An 18,282-nucleotide genomic window follows, 5' to 3' on the forward strand; every position below is an offset into this window, starting at 1 on the left:
CCTATGTTCTGAACCCTTTTGCCCTGCACTGCCACCCCAGTCTGCATGCACCCTCAGAGACGGAAAGTGCAGGGCCCTGGAATTTCAGGATGATAACACATGGACTGGACCATGTTAGTCCCCTATTTTTTCTTGCTTCTCAAGAGAACATTTTGTTCATGTGTAGAGCCAGGCTTTGCAGCTAGTACAGATGGGTTACATACTTAGCTTTTGTGCTCACCAGCTGTAGGGTTCTGAGTAAGTTGGTGCAAGTCTCCAGTTCTTGGGGAAGTTGGGGTCCTGAGAATGTGATGACTTCTTCTGGGGATGTTAGGACAATCCTATGAAAGAGAGACTGCCAGGATCCATCAGTGGACTTTCCCAACAGTTTTCCCATAGTAGTTTGCCTAGTTCCTTGGCTGAGTGTTTTACTCCCGTCAGATAGTCTACTATTGGACACCAGCACAGTTATCCTGGTGTCTTGCCCAAACCCTTAGAAGTTAATGGAATGAATAATTATCCAGAGAACAAGAAATGGGACCATACTCCATCCTGCCAATATCCTGGTATTGCAGCTGCAAACAGTGTTGATATGATGGGTCACAGGCAGATTCCTAATGATGCCTGTGATGATGCCGGCCTGGCCAGAGAGACTGCCAGGCTGAGGTCGTTTGACTTGTGGGACTCCTGGGGTAGTGAGGCTGGCACCTGGCATAGATAACTATGCCATTGAAATCTTTTGTCCAAAAAAAAAAAATCAGCTGTAACTGAATGGTCCATGACATGAACATCATCTCTAATTGGAACTGGTTTGGGATGATCTCTTAATCATCTTTGAGATGCAGGCCTGAAAATTCTTGGCATTAGATTGACCGACCGGCAAGTACAACCTGGCCCTAGCATGCATCAGCTCCAAAAAACTCATAGTTGATCTGTAAGGTGGGAAGAGTAACTTATCACAAAATGTGGCTCTAAAGAATAAAACAAACCAATCCCTGTAACAGCACTTGGCACAAAGTAGGACTCCTTCTATCCTGTGACCCCAAAAAAAGACTCATCAATACCAAACACACTTTTATCCTCCCAACTCCCTCTCCTAAACTTTCCCCCAGAGTCTGTATCCTTGTTAATGTGATTTTTCTGCAAGCTGACTCAGAACGGGTAGCATCGTATAGCTTCACATTTAATTACAGCTGGTTTTGCATTGTTCAATAATAGGCTTGTGTGCGCTAGTATTTTCTCTCCAGCTTTCCCACGAGGGAAGGGCCCAAGTCTGTTTTCTTGCATGGTGAGTAGTGATTGCCAGATCTATAAACAAGCTCAGGTGTGCAGGTGTCTCTTGTGCTGCAACCTCTGCACCAGCTGCTGCTATTGTTTTTTCTGTCACACGAATCTGCTTCCTATGGGGTGTCCATCCCACTATTGAGGATGCTTTGCCTCCACCAACATTACTACTTTGTTTTAAAGTTTGTCCTAGTGAGTGGTTTTTCTTAGTCTGAGAGTATGGGTCTTCTATCTAAACCCTCCTCTGCCATTCCTCTCCCATTCCTGACCCGGGGCCCTGCAGTGCACACTCACCCATACACACATACCCAGACCTGCACATGTGCACTTGAACCTACTGCTATTCCCCCAGCTCTTTCTAAAAATGCTTATATCCTGCTTTCCAGAGTAAAGCTTCCCTGCTGTACAGTGTACAGGACGAGCCACCTGCTCATCTCATTCATTCTCTGACCCTATGTTTGTCTGGGAAGCATTGATAGTTCATCATTTTTCCATTATCTGTACACCTCTGCAGTTCCATTATAACTATCTGCTAAGTATTTTATGGGTAATTGTTATCTTTCTATCCTATCCTTAATGCTTCTTAGTTATTTACCGTTTCTGCTCCTCCTAGTAAAATATAAGTAGTTCCCAATATGTTTCACTCTCTTACACACATCCATGATTAGAAGAAAATATTGCTACCTTTGCCCAGAACCTCTTCATTCCTCTCCTCTATGTGTCAATTTTCTCTTTCTCTTTAAGTCTTGGCTTCACTTTTCCTGCTCCCTCCTTGGCCTCACCTTTCCCACTAACCTTGTCTTTGCCCCACCCTCCAGTGCTTCACGCGACAAGCTGGGATAGGCTCCAGATCCTGTTGCCATGTTTCTGTGGTTAATTCTATCGGTGCATTTTGCATGAGGCTATTAATCATTGGTGTACTTGTTAATCCTCCCCACCTGGCAGTGGGTTACTTACCATCTCCATTGGGTGATGCTGGAGTGTATTGGTTTTTGTATCGAGCAGCCCTGATAGTGAAGACAATTCCTTGGCTTGCTCCTTCTGTCACCTCCCATCAATTCCTTGATCCCCGAACCTTTGTTTCTTCATCTGTAAAAGGAGGGGTGGGGGATAATAACCTTACAAGAGGATTATTGCTAGGTTAAATAAGGTAACACAAATGAAGCATTAGCAGAGTGTGGGAGTTACTATTATTGTGTCTTTCTTCTAGCTCAATATGCTGATCAAGTGACTGCTGGGGAAGCAGACATAGTAGAGGGGCTCGGACATCTCCAAAGAAGAAGAGGGAAGAAAGAGTGTTAAAAAAAAAATAAACACACAACAACTAGGCAAGGAGACAAGAGACTTGGGTTGTTGCTCTGGAATGGAGGGGGAGTCAGGCTGCCAGGAGGGAGGGAAGGCACCTTCACAGCCTCCCAGAAGGTTGCTATTCTGATTTGCATTTCAGTCACATTTATGACAGTCTCATAATGGATTAAGAGCCCCAGCACTGATATATTAAAGGTTAATGGTGCATCCTGCTTTTGTATTGATTTGTGGCAGCAAATATTTGTGGATGTTGAGACCTGGGAGCCAGCCATACTCTTGGAATGGAGGTGCTGCCTGATGGCAGGGCTGCTTCTGCAAGGTTTCCACAGAGTGTTAGGGATCCAGTTTCCAGGGGCGCAGCTATGCCCCCAGGGGATTCTCTCAGCCAGTGTATGTGGATTTCCATTAGATATATAAAGAAACTAGATCTTGAAGTACCAACACCCTGAGGATGAACCTTGCAGGCCTGACTCCCAGGCTCCTTAGTGATCTGTTCCAGGGGTGGCTGTGACCTGAAGAGTCTATGCTGGCTTCCTGGTCCAGGGCCAAAGCTCTTCAATTCAATCATTTCAAGTCATTGCTATTCCTGCTTCTCTGCAGATGATCTGTCAAACTGTGATCCTGAAATGAGACTGGTTGACTCAAGATGAAGACTTTTCCAACAGAATTTCCATCTTAGATGTTTGGAAGGCAACTTTTAGCCTAATTCATATATTCAATATGATTCTTATAGATAACCTATGTTCATTGCAGAGTCTATCAGGTGCCAGATCCTGTTGTGGGTAGGAGGCAAATTATCCCAATTTGGCTGGTATTTTGTTGGTTTGGGTACTAAAATTCCTGCATCTCAGGAAATTCCTCAGTCCTAGATAAACTTGGATAGTTGGCCGCCCAAGGTGTAAGTGCTGGTGACACAGCAATAAAGTAGACAGACAAGTCACATTCTAAGGGGGGACATTGATTTTAAACAGCCAGCCATGTCAGGCTTTGATATGTTTCTTTATTTTTTTTTATCATGTGGTTTAAGGAGAGTGTGTTTTATGGAGGGTTGTCAGCCAAGGGCTCCTGGAGAAGGTGACGTTTGATCAGAGACTCAAGACACAGAGAAAGTGGGCCAATTAGAGATGTGAGGGAAGAGTATACTAGACTGGGGATAAAATACAATGACAGAAACCCCAAGGTAGGAGAAAAGCAGGCAGATGTGGTAAGATCAGAGGTATTGGGTCCAGATCATGTGGAAATTCTAGGCCACAAGAGGATTTTGTGTGTTTATCTGAGAGACAAAAAGCCATTGGAGGGTTTTGAACAATGAGGTGATATGATCTGGTATGTATTTTCAAAAGAAAGCTTTGCTTCCTCCCAGGGAATAGACTATAGGAGTTAAAGGTGGAAGCAGACTATTCAAGAGATGACCTTAATATCCTGGTGTGATGTAGGATGGCTCATGGTGAAGGAGATGAGAAGAGATTAGGTTCTGAATTTCTCTTGACAGTAGAAGAGACTGGATATGCTGAAATTGTACATGAGATATGTAATAAAGAGAGAAGTTGGTAGTTATTCTAAGACATTTGGCCTCAGCATTTCAAATAGAGCTACTTTGAGAGAATTAGAGGAAGAGAGGGTTTGTTGCTGGGTTTGGGTGTTTGCAATTTAAGTACCTGAGTTAAGTACTGGACCATCCAAATAAAGTTGTCAGGGGCAGTTGGCTGGAGTTAGTGGGGTGGGTCAGGGCTGGAGTGGTACATTTGGAATCACTAACTACTAATGTAGAGCTGTATCTCCAGCCAATAGATTTGATGAGACCGTAGCAAAAGCACTGTCCCCAGAGAAGAGAAAGAATCTGACTCCTGAACTCTGGAACCTTCCAAGATTCAGAGTCTATGAAAAGAGAGAACTAGGGAAGAAGATGGATATGGAGGTGACTGCAAGATGGGAGAAGAGATACTAGAATGACAGCTTAGAAACCAAAGGAAAAAGGGCTTCAGGAGGGACAGAGTGATGTTTCCACCAAATGCTGCAGGTGGGAGTTAGAGTGAGGACTGGGAACTGGCTGCGGTATTTGGGAGACCATTAATGACCTTCACAAAAGCAGCTTCCATTCAGTGGTAAGATGAAAACTTGAGTAAGACAGAATGGTGAGAAATGAGAAGAGGGTAATGGAGATGATAATTGTAGAAAACTCTCCAGAGAGCAGGAGGGGTGGCTGGAGGAGGATGCAATATCAAAGAAGGAATTTTTTTTTTTAAGGTAGAAGATGTATGTGTTTTCAAGCTGATGGAAATGATCCGTAAAGAGAAGCAATTTTATGATGGAGGAGATAGAGGTGACAACGGCAAGAGCAATGTACTTTGAGAAGGCAGGAAAGTCTGGGATCTAGGAGAGAACAGAAGCAGAGATAAATAGGAGCAAGGGCAGAGCCACCGGTTTAAAAGGAGGTCAGGCTTGCATTTGGTGGTTTTAGAAAAGAGAGTTATTTAGGAAAGCAAAGTTCTTTACTGATGGCTGCTACCTTCTTAGGAAATAATAAGTAGGGTCATTTTCTAAGAGTCATCCGGGAGAGTGGGGGAATGAATTGCACAGGAAAATTTAGAAGATTGCCAGGCAATATCAAGGGTCCACTCGATGTTAGGAGGTTAGTGATTCTAAGGTTAGACCAATCATCATGCTGGTCTCTAGCCTGGATTCACCTTCACCGTATTCAGCCTTTTAGCTATAAACACAGAGTTAGTTTAAATTAGATTTGATTATTCTAGAAAATATGAACTCAGCACTGCTATCTATCAGCCCACATGTGGGGTGAAGGGATCCAGAGATGAACACAGTCCATGGCCCAAGGGAGCTCATAGTTGAGTCAGGGAGGTAACATGTGGAATATAAGAGGGTAAACATCAACATGGGGCTCAGCCCAGAAAGCATCAAGGACTATAGACCCAGTAGGTGTGGACTCACTCTTTTGAGAGGACGTGACAGCTGAGCTGATTCCTCTCATACATTGTTCCTGAAAGAAGACTCAGGCTTGAGAGAGCAGGAGATCCTCTGGGAGGACACCCCATGAGCAGGGTAGCTGTGAAGAGGCTGAGGAGGCAGAAGCTGAGGTGCAGAAGGCTTCCAGACAGAGTCTGTCATTGCCAAGGACATAAGAGTCACCCAGATTCAACTTACTGCCGAATATGGACCATATGTGAGGGCCTGACTCACAGTGACCTGACCTCATCAAGGTGATTTTCACAGCTTCCATTACTGAGCCCTGGTCACTTCCATGTCTAGGACAAGTTTGGCAAATAAGAAACGTATGATGCATGTGCCCACCTTTCAGGGGCTCAAATAGGGCCACTCTTGTTTGCTTTGGGCCAGGACTGAATCCAGGCAGAAGAAGCAGAAGTGAGGTAAAGTCCAGGAGCCTGGCCTGGGACTCTCAGCCCTGTCTCTCTGGATCCCCCTTGGTCCTTTTGGGGTTAGTTGGATGTGTTTGTCTGGCTCTAGGGATTGAAAATGGAACTATCCCAGTCCTTGTAGAGTTTATTTTATGGCTGGATGACATTTGATGGGCTGGGAAGAACAGAGGCTTCCTTCCTCCAGATGCATCAGGAGCAACTCTCTAGCCATCAGAAAAGCCGGTGGCCACAAAGGACAGAGGAGAGCACAGAATTATGTTCCAAGGCCCAGAACTGATGGTTGGGCATCAGAGGGATTTTAAAAATTATTCGATCACATTTTTATTTATAGCATGATAAAAATGGTAATTTTACAGAAATACATTTGTAAGAAGTGACAGTCAACTGTCCTCTGCTTTATTCCTCCTGTTTTTTTTAAATATTTATCTACCTCTATTAATGGTTGTATTTTATCAGAATGAAAATGGATACTATGTATAAATGTCTAGAGGGGTTTTTTATTTTATCTTAGTGATTTATTTAGAGCATGTTTTAATTCTAGTGGTACAATAGTCTTCCATTACTTGAGAAACATACAGACCAAAACTTCTGGTGAAGGCCAGCAACCAAGGATAGGACCCAAAATTCTATATGCTGCTTTTCCTATACATACACACCTACGATAAAGTTTAGTTTATAAATTAGGCACAATAAAATATTAAAAAGAATAACTAATGAGAGCATAATTATAATAATAGTAAGATGTTATTACAGTTATTAAATAGTAATTGCAAATTAAATAGTTATTACTATTATTAGGTCTAAAGGAAATATACCTGGAAAGAAAACTGTGGTGGGAAGTTGGAAGAGGGAGGAAGTACCCAGTAGCTGGGCCTCTGAGGCAGCATTCACACTTGGGTTTGAAGAAGGGCTTTGTGGTCTAGGAAAGAATGTGTTTTCCTGTTATGGGCCACTTGGCTTTCATCCTGGTGGGTCAGTAAGTGTCCTCATGCAGGGTTACTGAGTCAGTTTTTCCCAATTGGGATTTGGATCTGCAGTTACTCGCTGGCTACTCAGAATCGCACCCTGACTAGGCTTTGGATCCAGGGAGCCTGTGTGTACCCCAGCACAGGCTCACTCTGGGCTTTCCAGAAGGCGAAGAGGAAGGTTGCAGAGTGGGAGAAACTGATTTGTGAGCTTCACTTCCTCTGCTCCTAGGCAGGATGACTTCTGCAGGGCTCTCTGTGGGTTGGCTCTTCTTGGCTCCTCTCTGACTGGTGCAAGAAAACACACACTCTAGGAGTCAACTCCTATAGCTAGAATACATGTCCTGGCTTCTCTGCCCTGTCACTCCATTTTTTTTCTGTAACCCTTGCTCTGCTCTGTTAATCTTCCTGCTACTTTTCCTCACTTGATACATGACATCAGAGGTTGCCTGACTCTGCTCCCACCGGCCACTTCAGACCTGCAGACTGTTTTCCTATTGCCTGAAAATTGAGACTGCTTTTCTTCTCTAAAACATTTTAAAGTTAAAAGTGGGGGGAGAGATATGTGACAGAGTGTATGTATGTGGCTGTTCAGAGCCCACCTATGTCCCTCTCTAAGTTTACTGACCCCAGCATTATGTGTTGCTTGGTTGATGGTGCTTGTCTCTCTCTACCTGCATAATCTGAGCTCCACAAGGTGGGAAGTTTGTGTTGCCCTATTCCTAGCTCCAAGGCCGACCCTCACATAAACAGGTGCTCAGCAAATAGAATGATGCAAGAAGGAAGGCACGTGGAAAGCCTTGCACTGCATGGGTGAAGGCTTGTAGAGGAGAGAGACATGGGAGAACATGGGGGAGGAACCCTGGGGGAGAAACCCAGGAGGAGTGAAACAGTGGGCAGCGGATGCTTCATGGTGCTGGAAGATCCATGAGCAGATTGTGGAAGCCCAGCCAGTCAGGCTCAATTGCTTTGTGCAACATCATCTCTTGTAGAATCCAACATGAGACAGAAAGGAAAGACGGCTGGAATGATAGTAAACCCATCTGCTCACTGTGGTTAAGACAGCTTCAAATTATAGGGATGAACTTCCCCACCCTTCTGTGTCTTTTGAGCCACTCCACTATTTTCTTTTCTCCTTCAGAAAGAATAACAGGGCTTCAGGATTTAGATTTGTCAGGCTCATGATAGGGCATCCCCATAGTTGTTGAAATCTGTATTACATATACTGTATATTGATTCTGCTCTTGTTGCAAGTGTATTTATCTCCATTGCCAATGTAAATATTTCTGTTAACATGCAAAGATGTGTTTATAAATTCTGTATTATTGATTTTTCTCATGCTGCAAACACATTTATCTCTTTGTTAATGAAAATGTATCTAGGAAATAGTAAGATTGATTTATGGGGAAAGGTGTAGGAAGGGAGGGAGATGGGGCTGAGCTGGGGGGACTGTCCTTGGCTACAGCTGAAGGAGACCTTGTGGGACTTCTGGGAGATGCATGTGCAATGGGGGGAAACTGCATCAGAGTCAAGGAATGCTTGCAGAGTCCTTTTGCCAAGATAGTCTGATGTGCTCATAGGTGTCAGCTATGTTTTCAGCTAGAGGTGACCCCAAAATCAGCAATCCAGAGATAGAAGCAGCCTCTATTGGTCCCAAACCCAGTTTCAGTACAGCATAGTTTAATGAATATTGGTCCAAAGGTAAATTTGCAGGAGAGGGTAGGTTTTGCCATGGGAGGATTCCAACATCAAATGTTATTCAAAGTGAGAGGCATAGCAAACAGTGATGGGGTAAGCCTCACATGCCAATCCAGACCCAGCTGGGCTCCTGGGGGCAATACTTTTGAAGCCATTTCTCCTGAACAGTTTCTTTTCCAGATGTTCATGACTTTCCTAGGGAGGACTCTGAAGCAGTCCCATCATTTCCCATGAAGCAAAGGTCTTGCCTGCCAGCGGAGTTTGGATGTCTCCACGCTCAGCCTAGGTTTAGACTTCCCAAGGTCATCATGTTACTTATCCTAGGTACCTAAAGTGTGTGCTGTTAATAAGGCCACACACTATTAAATGCCAATAAGAAGCATTTGTATGTATCTTGATAGTGAGAGGGAAAAAGATGGATGGGCCTCAGCTTTCTTACTGAAGAGACAGGTGGCTCAATGGGGACATCTGATCCTAGAAAGTGAGTCACGCTGCCTGCCCACACCTTCTTCCATCAAGGTGCAACCACCCCAGCCAGTATCCATAACTCTATCACATGGCCCTGATGATTCCATTTGGGCTACTTATTGGTAGTCTAACAGAGGAGCAGGCATTTATTGAACATTGACTATGTGCTGGGTACATGCCTGTGATCATTAGTGTTTGCCAACTCTGTGAGATAGGTATGAATTATGAACACTAATACCTCAGTCATAGATAACTTGCCTCAGTCAGTGGGTCTGGATCCATTAGAATCACAGACTGATGAATGCCAGCCTCAGAGTTTCCAATTCCATAGGTTTGGGTTAGGAGTCAAGAATGTGCATGTCTCGAAAGGACCCAGGTGTTAGTGAGACTACAGATCTGGAAACCACTTTGGAGAACCACTGAAATATGTCAAAAAGATAAGGTGTTCAGAGTCAGGACCCTCATCCAGGTCTGCCAGTTTCCTAGACCTATTTAACTGGTAAAATTGCCAGTCTTTTTAATTGATAAAAATTGTCCCATGATGTGTGTCCCATGTGATCCGTATTTTCTCTGCACACCAGGGCCTTTTATGGTAATCTCTTCTCTTCCTGGAATGCCTTACACCTTGGTTCTCTACCTGGCTGCTCCACCTATCCTTCTGGCTCAGCTTAATGCCTCCTCTTTAAGAAGGCTTCCCCTCACTCTGGCCAAGGATTAACAGCTCCACCTGTGTCTCTGGGAGCCCCATATGAACTTGTATTTCCATCCCACTTGTATTGTTTAATAATTTTGGTTGACTTTACCCATCTCCTGCTACAAATCCTGTAGGATGCTCACTTTTTATCCATTCTCTACATGCCACTGTGCCTTATCTAGTAGACACTCAGGAATTATTGGGAAAATAACTGATGGAATGACTTTATTGGGTTGCATGGTTTACAGAAACCCCACTTGTGATGGGCAGGTTCATCTCCCTGAGGTGCGAGTGCCTGGATACTTGTTAGCAGTTGTAACTGAAGAGACCGGCTTCAGAGAAGTGCTGAATTTAGTGTGCTGTCATCACCACCTCCTCCTGGCCAAGCTTCTTTCACTTTTTCAGATGGGCATCCTATCTGGCTTCAACATCTGTCTTCTGCTGACTGCCAGCATTGGCTTGGCAACCTGCATGGCTGGCTGTCCTTGCTCTCCTTTATTCTCCCCTGAAGCATGGTTTCCTTCCAAAACCATGTACTCTGACAAGAGAAAACTGCCCAGGGAGAGGACAGCTTTGGTGTATGACTAGTTGGATCCTCTTTTCCAACCTCCCAGATAATCTTGCATAGGTTTATTCACCCTAAAATATTATGGTAGCACCTACTGTGTGTGGCTTATGCTAGTGAGCCTGGAAACCCTTTTTTTAAAGAGGGAGTGTGCATCTGTGATAGAGATGTCTCTGCACAGTTTGTGTCTATGAGAGGTGATGGATCAGGCCGTGGGGTCTTGGTGGTGAGACTGGGAGAGGAACATCAAGGTGATTTTCTGAGATGGGAACGATGAGCTGTACTGGAATGGAAAGGGAAACAGCACCATAAACATTCGGGTTGCCTGCTTGTCATCCAGAGATGCTCCCCAAGCCTCTGGCCATGGGTGCTGTTGTGAATAAATACCAAGACTAGGGAGGAAATCTCCATTTCAAATGCATGGATGAAACAGGAGTGCAGAGCTCCCTGGCACTTATGCATTCATTCCATACTCAGGGAAACTGCAGTAATTTAGAGTAGTTCAGTATTTAGGCTCAACTGTGTAATTCATCCTGATGTTTCCCATTCATCAAAGCCTTGTGTTTGTTTGTATTACCATGAGAAAAAATTTTTAAAATGTGGTAAAAAAAAAAAAAATTCCCCTCCTTTCATTACAGGCAAATTACGACAGAGTTACAACCCTTGGGGCCCTTCAAGCAAAGGAACATCTTGCTTCAATTAGATATAAATAATGAACAATAATTAGAAAGATTCCTTCATCGAATTTGTTATGTTATGTTTCCTTTCATCCGCAATGTATTGAAATGAATTCTGAGCTCTGTTTTTGGGTCATGTAGCAGGAACTGAAGGAATGCTATGGGATGTGCCTCCAAAACGGGAGGAAGCATTCCACTCACCGCTGGCCCTTCTCGGTGCCAGCTAGGAAGGCAGCCATCAGAGCTGCATCCAGACCACGGATGCAAAGACGGGTTGCTTCAGCTCTAGTCTTCCTAATTCTTACAATCTACTGGGTACTCAGATGTATGGTACTACCTGGGAATCATTGCTTCTGGTTTCCAAGCACTGACTGGATCAGGCACTGTTCTGAGAGCTGAAGACACATCCCATTTCGCCTTCCTTGGTAACCCTCTGTTATTTAGGCTCTGCTTCTGTTCCTAATTTTAATATTTAGAAAATGAGGCACAGGGAGGCTGCAGTATTTGTAATGGTAGGGCTAGGAGGCAAAGCAGGTAGCTGGATTCCAGAGCCCCTGCTTGTCCTCTTTCTGGAATGCTCTCCTCTGAAATCCCAGTGATCTCATGCTGCCTGAGAAGGCTCCAAGGTGTGGAGAAAGCACAGGGAGGTTAGGGATGGGGATGGCTTCCCACAGGGAAAGGCAGCAGCTGTGTCTTCAAGAGGCTTGTAGAAGAGAATAGGTGTGTATGATTGAGATAAAGGGATTTCAGGCAAAGGGAGTTGGATGGCCTGGTGACATAGAGGGGGAGTGGGTGGCATTTCTCATTTTAAGATTAGCTCTGGTGATGTGTGAGGGTGAAACAATTTCCAGAGATGAGACTGGAAGATGGAGGGTTGTGTAGGTCAGGCTGGGAAGATGGGTTCTTCTCTTGGGAATGGTGAATCACTGAGATGTAGGGGTAATGATGAGAGGGAGGAAGAGAGACTGAGACTTCTAGAAGAGAAATAAATAAGGAGTGATCAGGTTGGAGCTTGGAGAGAACCTGGATCCCCATGGGGATTTCTGACTTTTGCAAATCTGTCTTGCAAGTGACATCTTTAGCACACTGTGCTGGGTACTGCTCTTCCAGGGGTAAGAATGTACTTTGTACAAATTGGTTCTTCCTGCTCTGACTACAGACATTCTCGACTTAACAATGTTTCAACTTAGGGATTTATGACTTTATGTTGGTGTGAAAGTGATAAGCATTTGGTAGAAATTGCACTTTGAATTGTGAATTTGGACCTTTTCCTGGGCTAGTGGTACATGGTATGATCCTCTCTTAGGATGATGGGCAGCAGCAGGCACTGCAGCTCCCAATCAGCCATGTGATCATGAGGGGAATCAGGGCTCTCTTGCCAGGGTTTTTTGGTTACAGATATTCAATAAATTGCATGAGATGTTTAATGCTTTATTCTAAAATAAGCTTTGTGTTAGACGATTTTGTTCAACTACAGGCTAATGTAAATCTTCTGAGGATGTTTAAGGTAGGCTAAGCTAAGCTGGGAGGGTAGGGGTATTAAACATATTTTAAATTTAATGACATATTCAAATTAAAATGCGTTTATTGGGACAGGACCCCCATCTTAATTTGAGGTGAATCTACATTTCTACTTCCAGAAAGAAGTCTCTTCTTCCATCCGCAGCTCAGATGTCTGTTCTCAGGTGGGGGGTCTTCCTGATGTGCTGTGCCCCTCCAGTCTGCACCTAACACAATGACCACCTCTCTTCCACCTACCCAGGCCTTCAGAAGTGCTTTGTTTAATCTTCACCGTCTTTTAAATAATGCCAACATTTGAAAATCATAAGATGTCATGTAAAAATCCAGTTTTCTTCATATTTTGGAAAAACATATTGGTGGAGGTTGGTGATCAAAGTCAATAACTGGCTGGAACCCCAGCCCATCTGCAAGCTTTGGAAGGGATGCTTTATAATTGACCCAGCCTCATAGTATGTATCTGTCCCACATTAGCACCAAGTGTCAAGGACTAGTCATTGTCAGTCATTGTCATTGTTATGATCATCATGTCTTTCTGACTTGGTTCTTTCCAGCCACAACCTCTGTGGGCATTCAATTTTGAGACTTTAAGTAATTAATGTCTTGTGTTACCCTGACTCTTATGCTGTGATGATTTGTCTAGACACCTATTTCTATAGTTGGACTCTGAGCTTCTTGAGAGCAGGAATCATGTCTACCTATTTTATTACTCAAGCTCAGCACAGGACTTGGCTTTATATGATACTGCTGAATTAATCTGCGCAAAGGAAACATATCTATGATAGATTGAAGCCGGGCAAGTCCTGCTCTAGGCTGAGGGACTTGTGCTGTTGGACGTTGGATGGAGGAATGTGGACTGTGGGACATGGTGGGGCTTAGAGTTCAAGAGGGCTTTACAGCCCATTTATATCCCTGCGGTGCGCAGTGTGCAGCATGGACCCATGCTTTGCTGCCTTTCTACATTTCAGGACATTCCAGGACCTGTCCAAACAAGTGGAGATGTCATATGGCACCGTCCGGGATTCTGCTGTCTATGAGTACTTCCGAGCCAAGGGCACCAACCCCCTGGAACAGGACAGCACATTTGCTGAGCTCTGGAGGACCATCAGCAAGAATGGAGGGGCTGACAACTGTGTGTCCAATCCCTCAGAAGGCATCAGGAAGGTAGGCAGGAGTTGGTGCCTGGGCATATGTGCTGGGATGGGGTATGGTGTGGCTATCCCTGAAGCCGGACATACCTTCCTAGAGGCCTTTGGATAGCACTGTTATCTACAAGGCAATCCACCATCATATTCTCTAGGTAGATGCCTGTTCTTGGCTGCAGAAGCAGAGGGGCTGCTTAGTAGGAACCTTCTGAGTTGCTAAGGGATGCTGGTCAGAAGGGAGTAGGCATTTACTCACAGCCCTGGACCTCTCTCCTCATGGTCTCATGGGATGGTAGTCCACAGGTACCTGCCTATCACAGGTGAGAGCACTTAGCATGCTTGCAGAAGCAGAGTATTGAGTGAAAGGTGGAGGGAGTGAGCGGAGGAGCTGCAGGAGAGGTGGACACACAGTCAGCCAGGGTATTGGGATAGTGAAGAACACACATGGGGGAAGGGTGGCCAAGTAGGCTGGGCTTGTCTTCACGGTTGTGCTGTCAAGAAGAGGTGTGCTTGGAGGGAGCATGAAGGACAGCAAGCCTGACCTGGAGCATACACTGGGCAAAACCTCTGGGGGACAAGTGGAAAGAGGGCAGAGCCACAGAAGAAGGGTGATAAAGGTTATCACCCTCTTCAGCAGTGCATACAACTTTGCTCCTTTATTTCAGTTGCTTTCCTACAACAAACTGCATTGAACATTATTATCCCATAATAACAAATGAGGATCAGAGACACAGTCAGACTTCTAGTTAGTCTCTGACTCCTTGACTCCTCGGGGTCCAAGCTGAGGTTTTGGTACTCATCTGCCATGTGCTTCTGTGTAGCCCTTGAAGGTCAATGAAGAGGAAGGAGGTGGGATGAAGGCAAGTGTTATAAGGATGATGCTGGTGGAGGCATCTTTCTGTCCAGGTACTCCCAACGTGAGGTGGCTGAAGTCATTCATGAGGAGTCCAGAAAAAGATATGAAGCCTTGGGGCAAGCATTGTAGCTACTCCCTACTCAGCTGCCTCTGTGTCACCTCTCATTCTTACCCCATGCTATGCTCTCCCAACCTCTGAAGAAACTTTTCTCATATACTGTCTCTCTCTCTCTCTGTGTGTGTGTGTGTTGTCTCTCTCTCTCTCATGTTTCCCTCCACTCTGTGACTGTCTGACCTTATTGCTTCTAAGAACGGCTTGGAGAAACTTTGGGGGTCACCAGGGCTCACTGCCCTGCTCTTTAAGAGGAAAAGTGTCCTGGCAAACTGCTAGCCCCTCCTTCCCAAGAGAGCTTCAGGCATCCAGGGCACAGGGCCTGAGGCCTGACTGGGAAGCTCATGGGTATCAGGGTGGAGTGTGGCCTCAGTTCTGTGGGTTCTGGGATTGGGAACATGTTCTCAAGTAGTCATTGTTTGAGGGACTTCTCCTTATTGTTTAGCTATGTTGAATAGCAGAATGTGTCTGGGCTTTAGAGACTGACATATTTGAGTATGAATCACAATTCTACAACTCACCAACAGTGTGAATGGAACATGCTTTTCTCCCTGTCTGGGGCTTCTTAAGAGTTGAAAGAAGCCAGGGCAATTTTCTTTTGGGGGATCTCCTTAAAGACTTATATAATATATATGTATATATTAGATATTTATATATAAATATATAAAAATGTTATGATACTTTTGAATGTTTACATTGAGCCAGAATAATAGAATTCAATGTACTGTGATATTCTCATGCTCACAAGCTTTATTAGACCCACTTAATTCTCAGTGCAGCACAAAAGATGGCTCTCTAGTCAATAGCTGCAGGTTCTCCTTTCTTCCCTGACAGTGAGTCTTTGCAGTTGTAGGTGACCTCATTTAGAGACAGTGAACACAAAGTTGATTGAAGCCTTTTGCAAGTGTGAGGCCTAGGCCGAATGGGCTTTGAGTTCCCTCTTCCAGCCTTCTTTATCTCAGAGAAAGCCTACACTCCATCCACAGAGGATCTTATGAAGATTCATTGCAACATGCTACAAAGAAATAAAAACACTTCTTCAGAAAGTTAGATACTTTTCACAAGACACTTTAAAGGGGGGACATTTACAACACATATAACCAATATTCAATTAATCTCAAGAAAATATCATGAACACTTATAAATCAGTAAGAAAAACTCAAACAATGTAATAGAAAAATGGGCAAAAGACTTGCACAGGCCTTTCACAAAAAAAGGCAATACATATGGCTGCTAATCATAGAAAGGGATGCTCCAAGTCATTAGTGATCTGCGAATGCAAATCAAGACCATAAAGATATATCATTTTACACCAATTAGACTGGCATAAAATGAGAGGTGGTGAAGAGGATGTGGAGTAACAGGTGCTTAATTGCTGGTGGGAGTGTGTTCAGTACAACTAGTTTCGAAAAGAGTTTGTCATTCTCTTATAAGATAGAATATTGTGTACCTTACAGCCCAGCAATTCCAATCCTGTGTATTCACCCAAAATAAATGTCTACATGCACTCCTGGAGACAAAAAAAAAAAAAGTAGCCTTGCTTATAGAGCCAAAACCCTGGAGGTGATCCAAATGACCATTAACAGGGTGAAAAATTTTATATGCAATGAAATGAATGAACTACAGCTGCATTGAATAATATGGATGAATCTTAGCAGAATAATATTGAGCAAAAAATCACGATAGACAATTTCATGTGGGTCAACTAATAAAAAATAACGTACACTATCACACCCTTTTAAAAATGTATAAAACACCCTCACATACACATCCACAGTAATGATAAAATACAAGATTCGCCATAGTGGTTGCTCCAGATGGGATATGCTGAGCAATAGGAAGGAAAGAAACATATTGTTGGATGTAAGTCAGAGTCAGTGTTAGGTTTAGACTAGCAAGAATTTTATTTTTATTTTTCATTTCTCATTATGATAAGTAGTAAATGATTTATTTATACAAGAGGGACATGCCTGCACAAATGGACAGATGCCTTAAAGCAAGTGTTGTGATTAATACCATTTTGTGCATCTACCTGCTTTACCAAATAAATAAACCTAGACCAAGTCAGGCGGAGTTTGGCTCCCTGTGCATGCCATCCCTTTTCTCTTTTGCAAGATCTACATGCCTGCCCTGGTTACTTGAGAAAGGTAAACATACACCATTAAGCTCCCACCTAGAGGTTGATAAATCTGGAGTTGGGTCATCTGGAAAATGCCTCCTTCTCATCCTGCTTGTCCCTGGTTTCTTGATGTCACATCAGAAATTTATCACCATCTGGTGGTTTTTAGGATCTCACTGAATAAAAAAAAAAGGATATATTTTATACTGAATAAGTCAGTATAAAAGTAAATAATGAGGGATACAAATAAAGGACTCCTTACCAATACCTATAGCTTCCTGATGCAGCATCTGATCTCTCAGTTCATAGAATGTGTTCCTTTTACGACATAATCATTTTATATACCCTGACCTGGCTTTGAGGTCACAGATCTTTCTCTTGCATTTGAATCTCCAAGGAAAACCATGACTCCCAGAGCTAGACAAATGTTAAAGTTTTTTATAACTAGTGTCATAAAAGCAAGTTTATAATATTGTCAGAAAATGAAGTGTACTGCGTTTTTTTTTTTTTATTGGAGAAAGTTCTTGGATGTATTCTAGAATCTTCCTTCCTCATGAGCTACTGGACTGAAATGCTTCCTCTCTCCTTTGTCTATAGAGCTGTCCCTCCCCACATCCCCAGGTAATAGAGTCAGCCATCTTATAAGTTCCTGGGCCTGAGTAAACCAGACTGGAGATGGTCATTCCCTAAGTGAGGACAATGACTTAAATCCAGAAACCAGAAAGAAAAACCCAGCCAGTGGGAAAATGGTCTTGAGCCTAATATTTCAGGTAGAAGCAGTCTCTCCAAATCTCAGAGCCTGCTTCTGTGCAGTGCAGGCATCCTGGCAAAGATGAAGAGCTACCTACCATGGGACTTCTGGAAAATTCTTCAGCCACAGAAGGACAATCACACTTCTAATTCCCAATGGCCCTTTGGTGACTCTGTCCCTCAGTGTGTTTCTGCTTCTTTGCATAGTCTGCACTTGTGCTTTTATTTTCCTTCCACTTTCACACCAAAGTAGCAAGATATGTGCCTGGCTTTCATTTTTAAAAGCCTTTCCTTCCTTCCATGTGTCATAGCAAAGATAATTTAAGTATGTGATTTTATCTTTTGATTTCCAAATTATTAAAATTATCAATTGGGAGAAACTATGAGATGCAGATTGAGCTGGAAGTGGTTCAAATTTGTATGATAATAACTGTGTCACATGAAGTCAGACTTTAATTCTGCTGGTGGGTTTTTTCTTTTCTTTTCTTTTCTTTTTTTTTTTTCCCTGTAGCTTGATCAACTCTATCAAGTAAAACCCAGCATAACCCAATTTCGGTGCGGTGCCAAGCCGACCTGGACTGCCAATTGATTAAGCCTTTCCATAAATCAGACCTAATATTTAATAACATTGTCAACTAGAATATAGTGTTAATAGTTTAAATGTCAATCTTTACAGCTCATTGAGCTCTTTGAATAAATAGATGAGTCGCTTGTCTCAGACCCTGTGGCTAGAGATAGTATTTTTCAGA

The 18,282-nt window shown here is 43.5% G+C and overlaps 1 protein-coding gene across 3 annotated transcripts in view; it reads left to right on the plus strand.

Moving 5' to 3' along the window:
• Positions 1–18,282, plus strand: part of Grid1 (glutamate ionotropic receptor delta type subunit 1) — a 702,171-nt gene that overhangs the window by 644,050 nt on the left and 39,839 nt on the right. For all 3 annotated transcript variants that reach the window (XM_078038861.1, XM_078038864.1, XM_078038852.1), the window contains one exon: positions 13,520–13,715. In XM_078038861.1, the coding sequence (XP_077894987.1) occupies positions 13,520–13,715 (196 nt within the window). The remainder of the gene's footprint in view (positions 1–13,519; positions 13,716–18,282) is intronic.

Source organism: Ictidomys tridecemlineatus, chromosome 1 (genome assembly GCF_052094955.1).
Source record: "Ictidomys tridecemlineatus isolate mIctTri1 chromosome 1, mIctTri1.hap1, whole genome shotgun sequence".
Taxonomy (NCBI): domain Eukaryota; kingdom Metazoa; phylum Chordata; class Mammalia; order Rodentia; family Sciuridae; genus Ictidomys; species Ictidomys tridecemlineatus.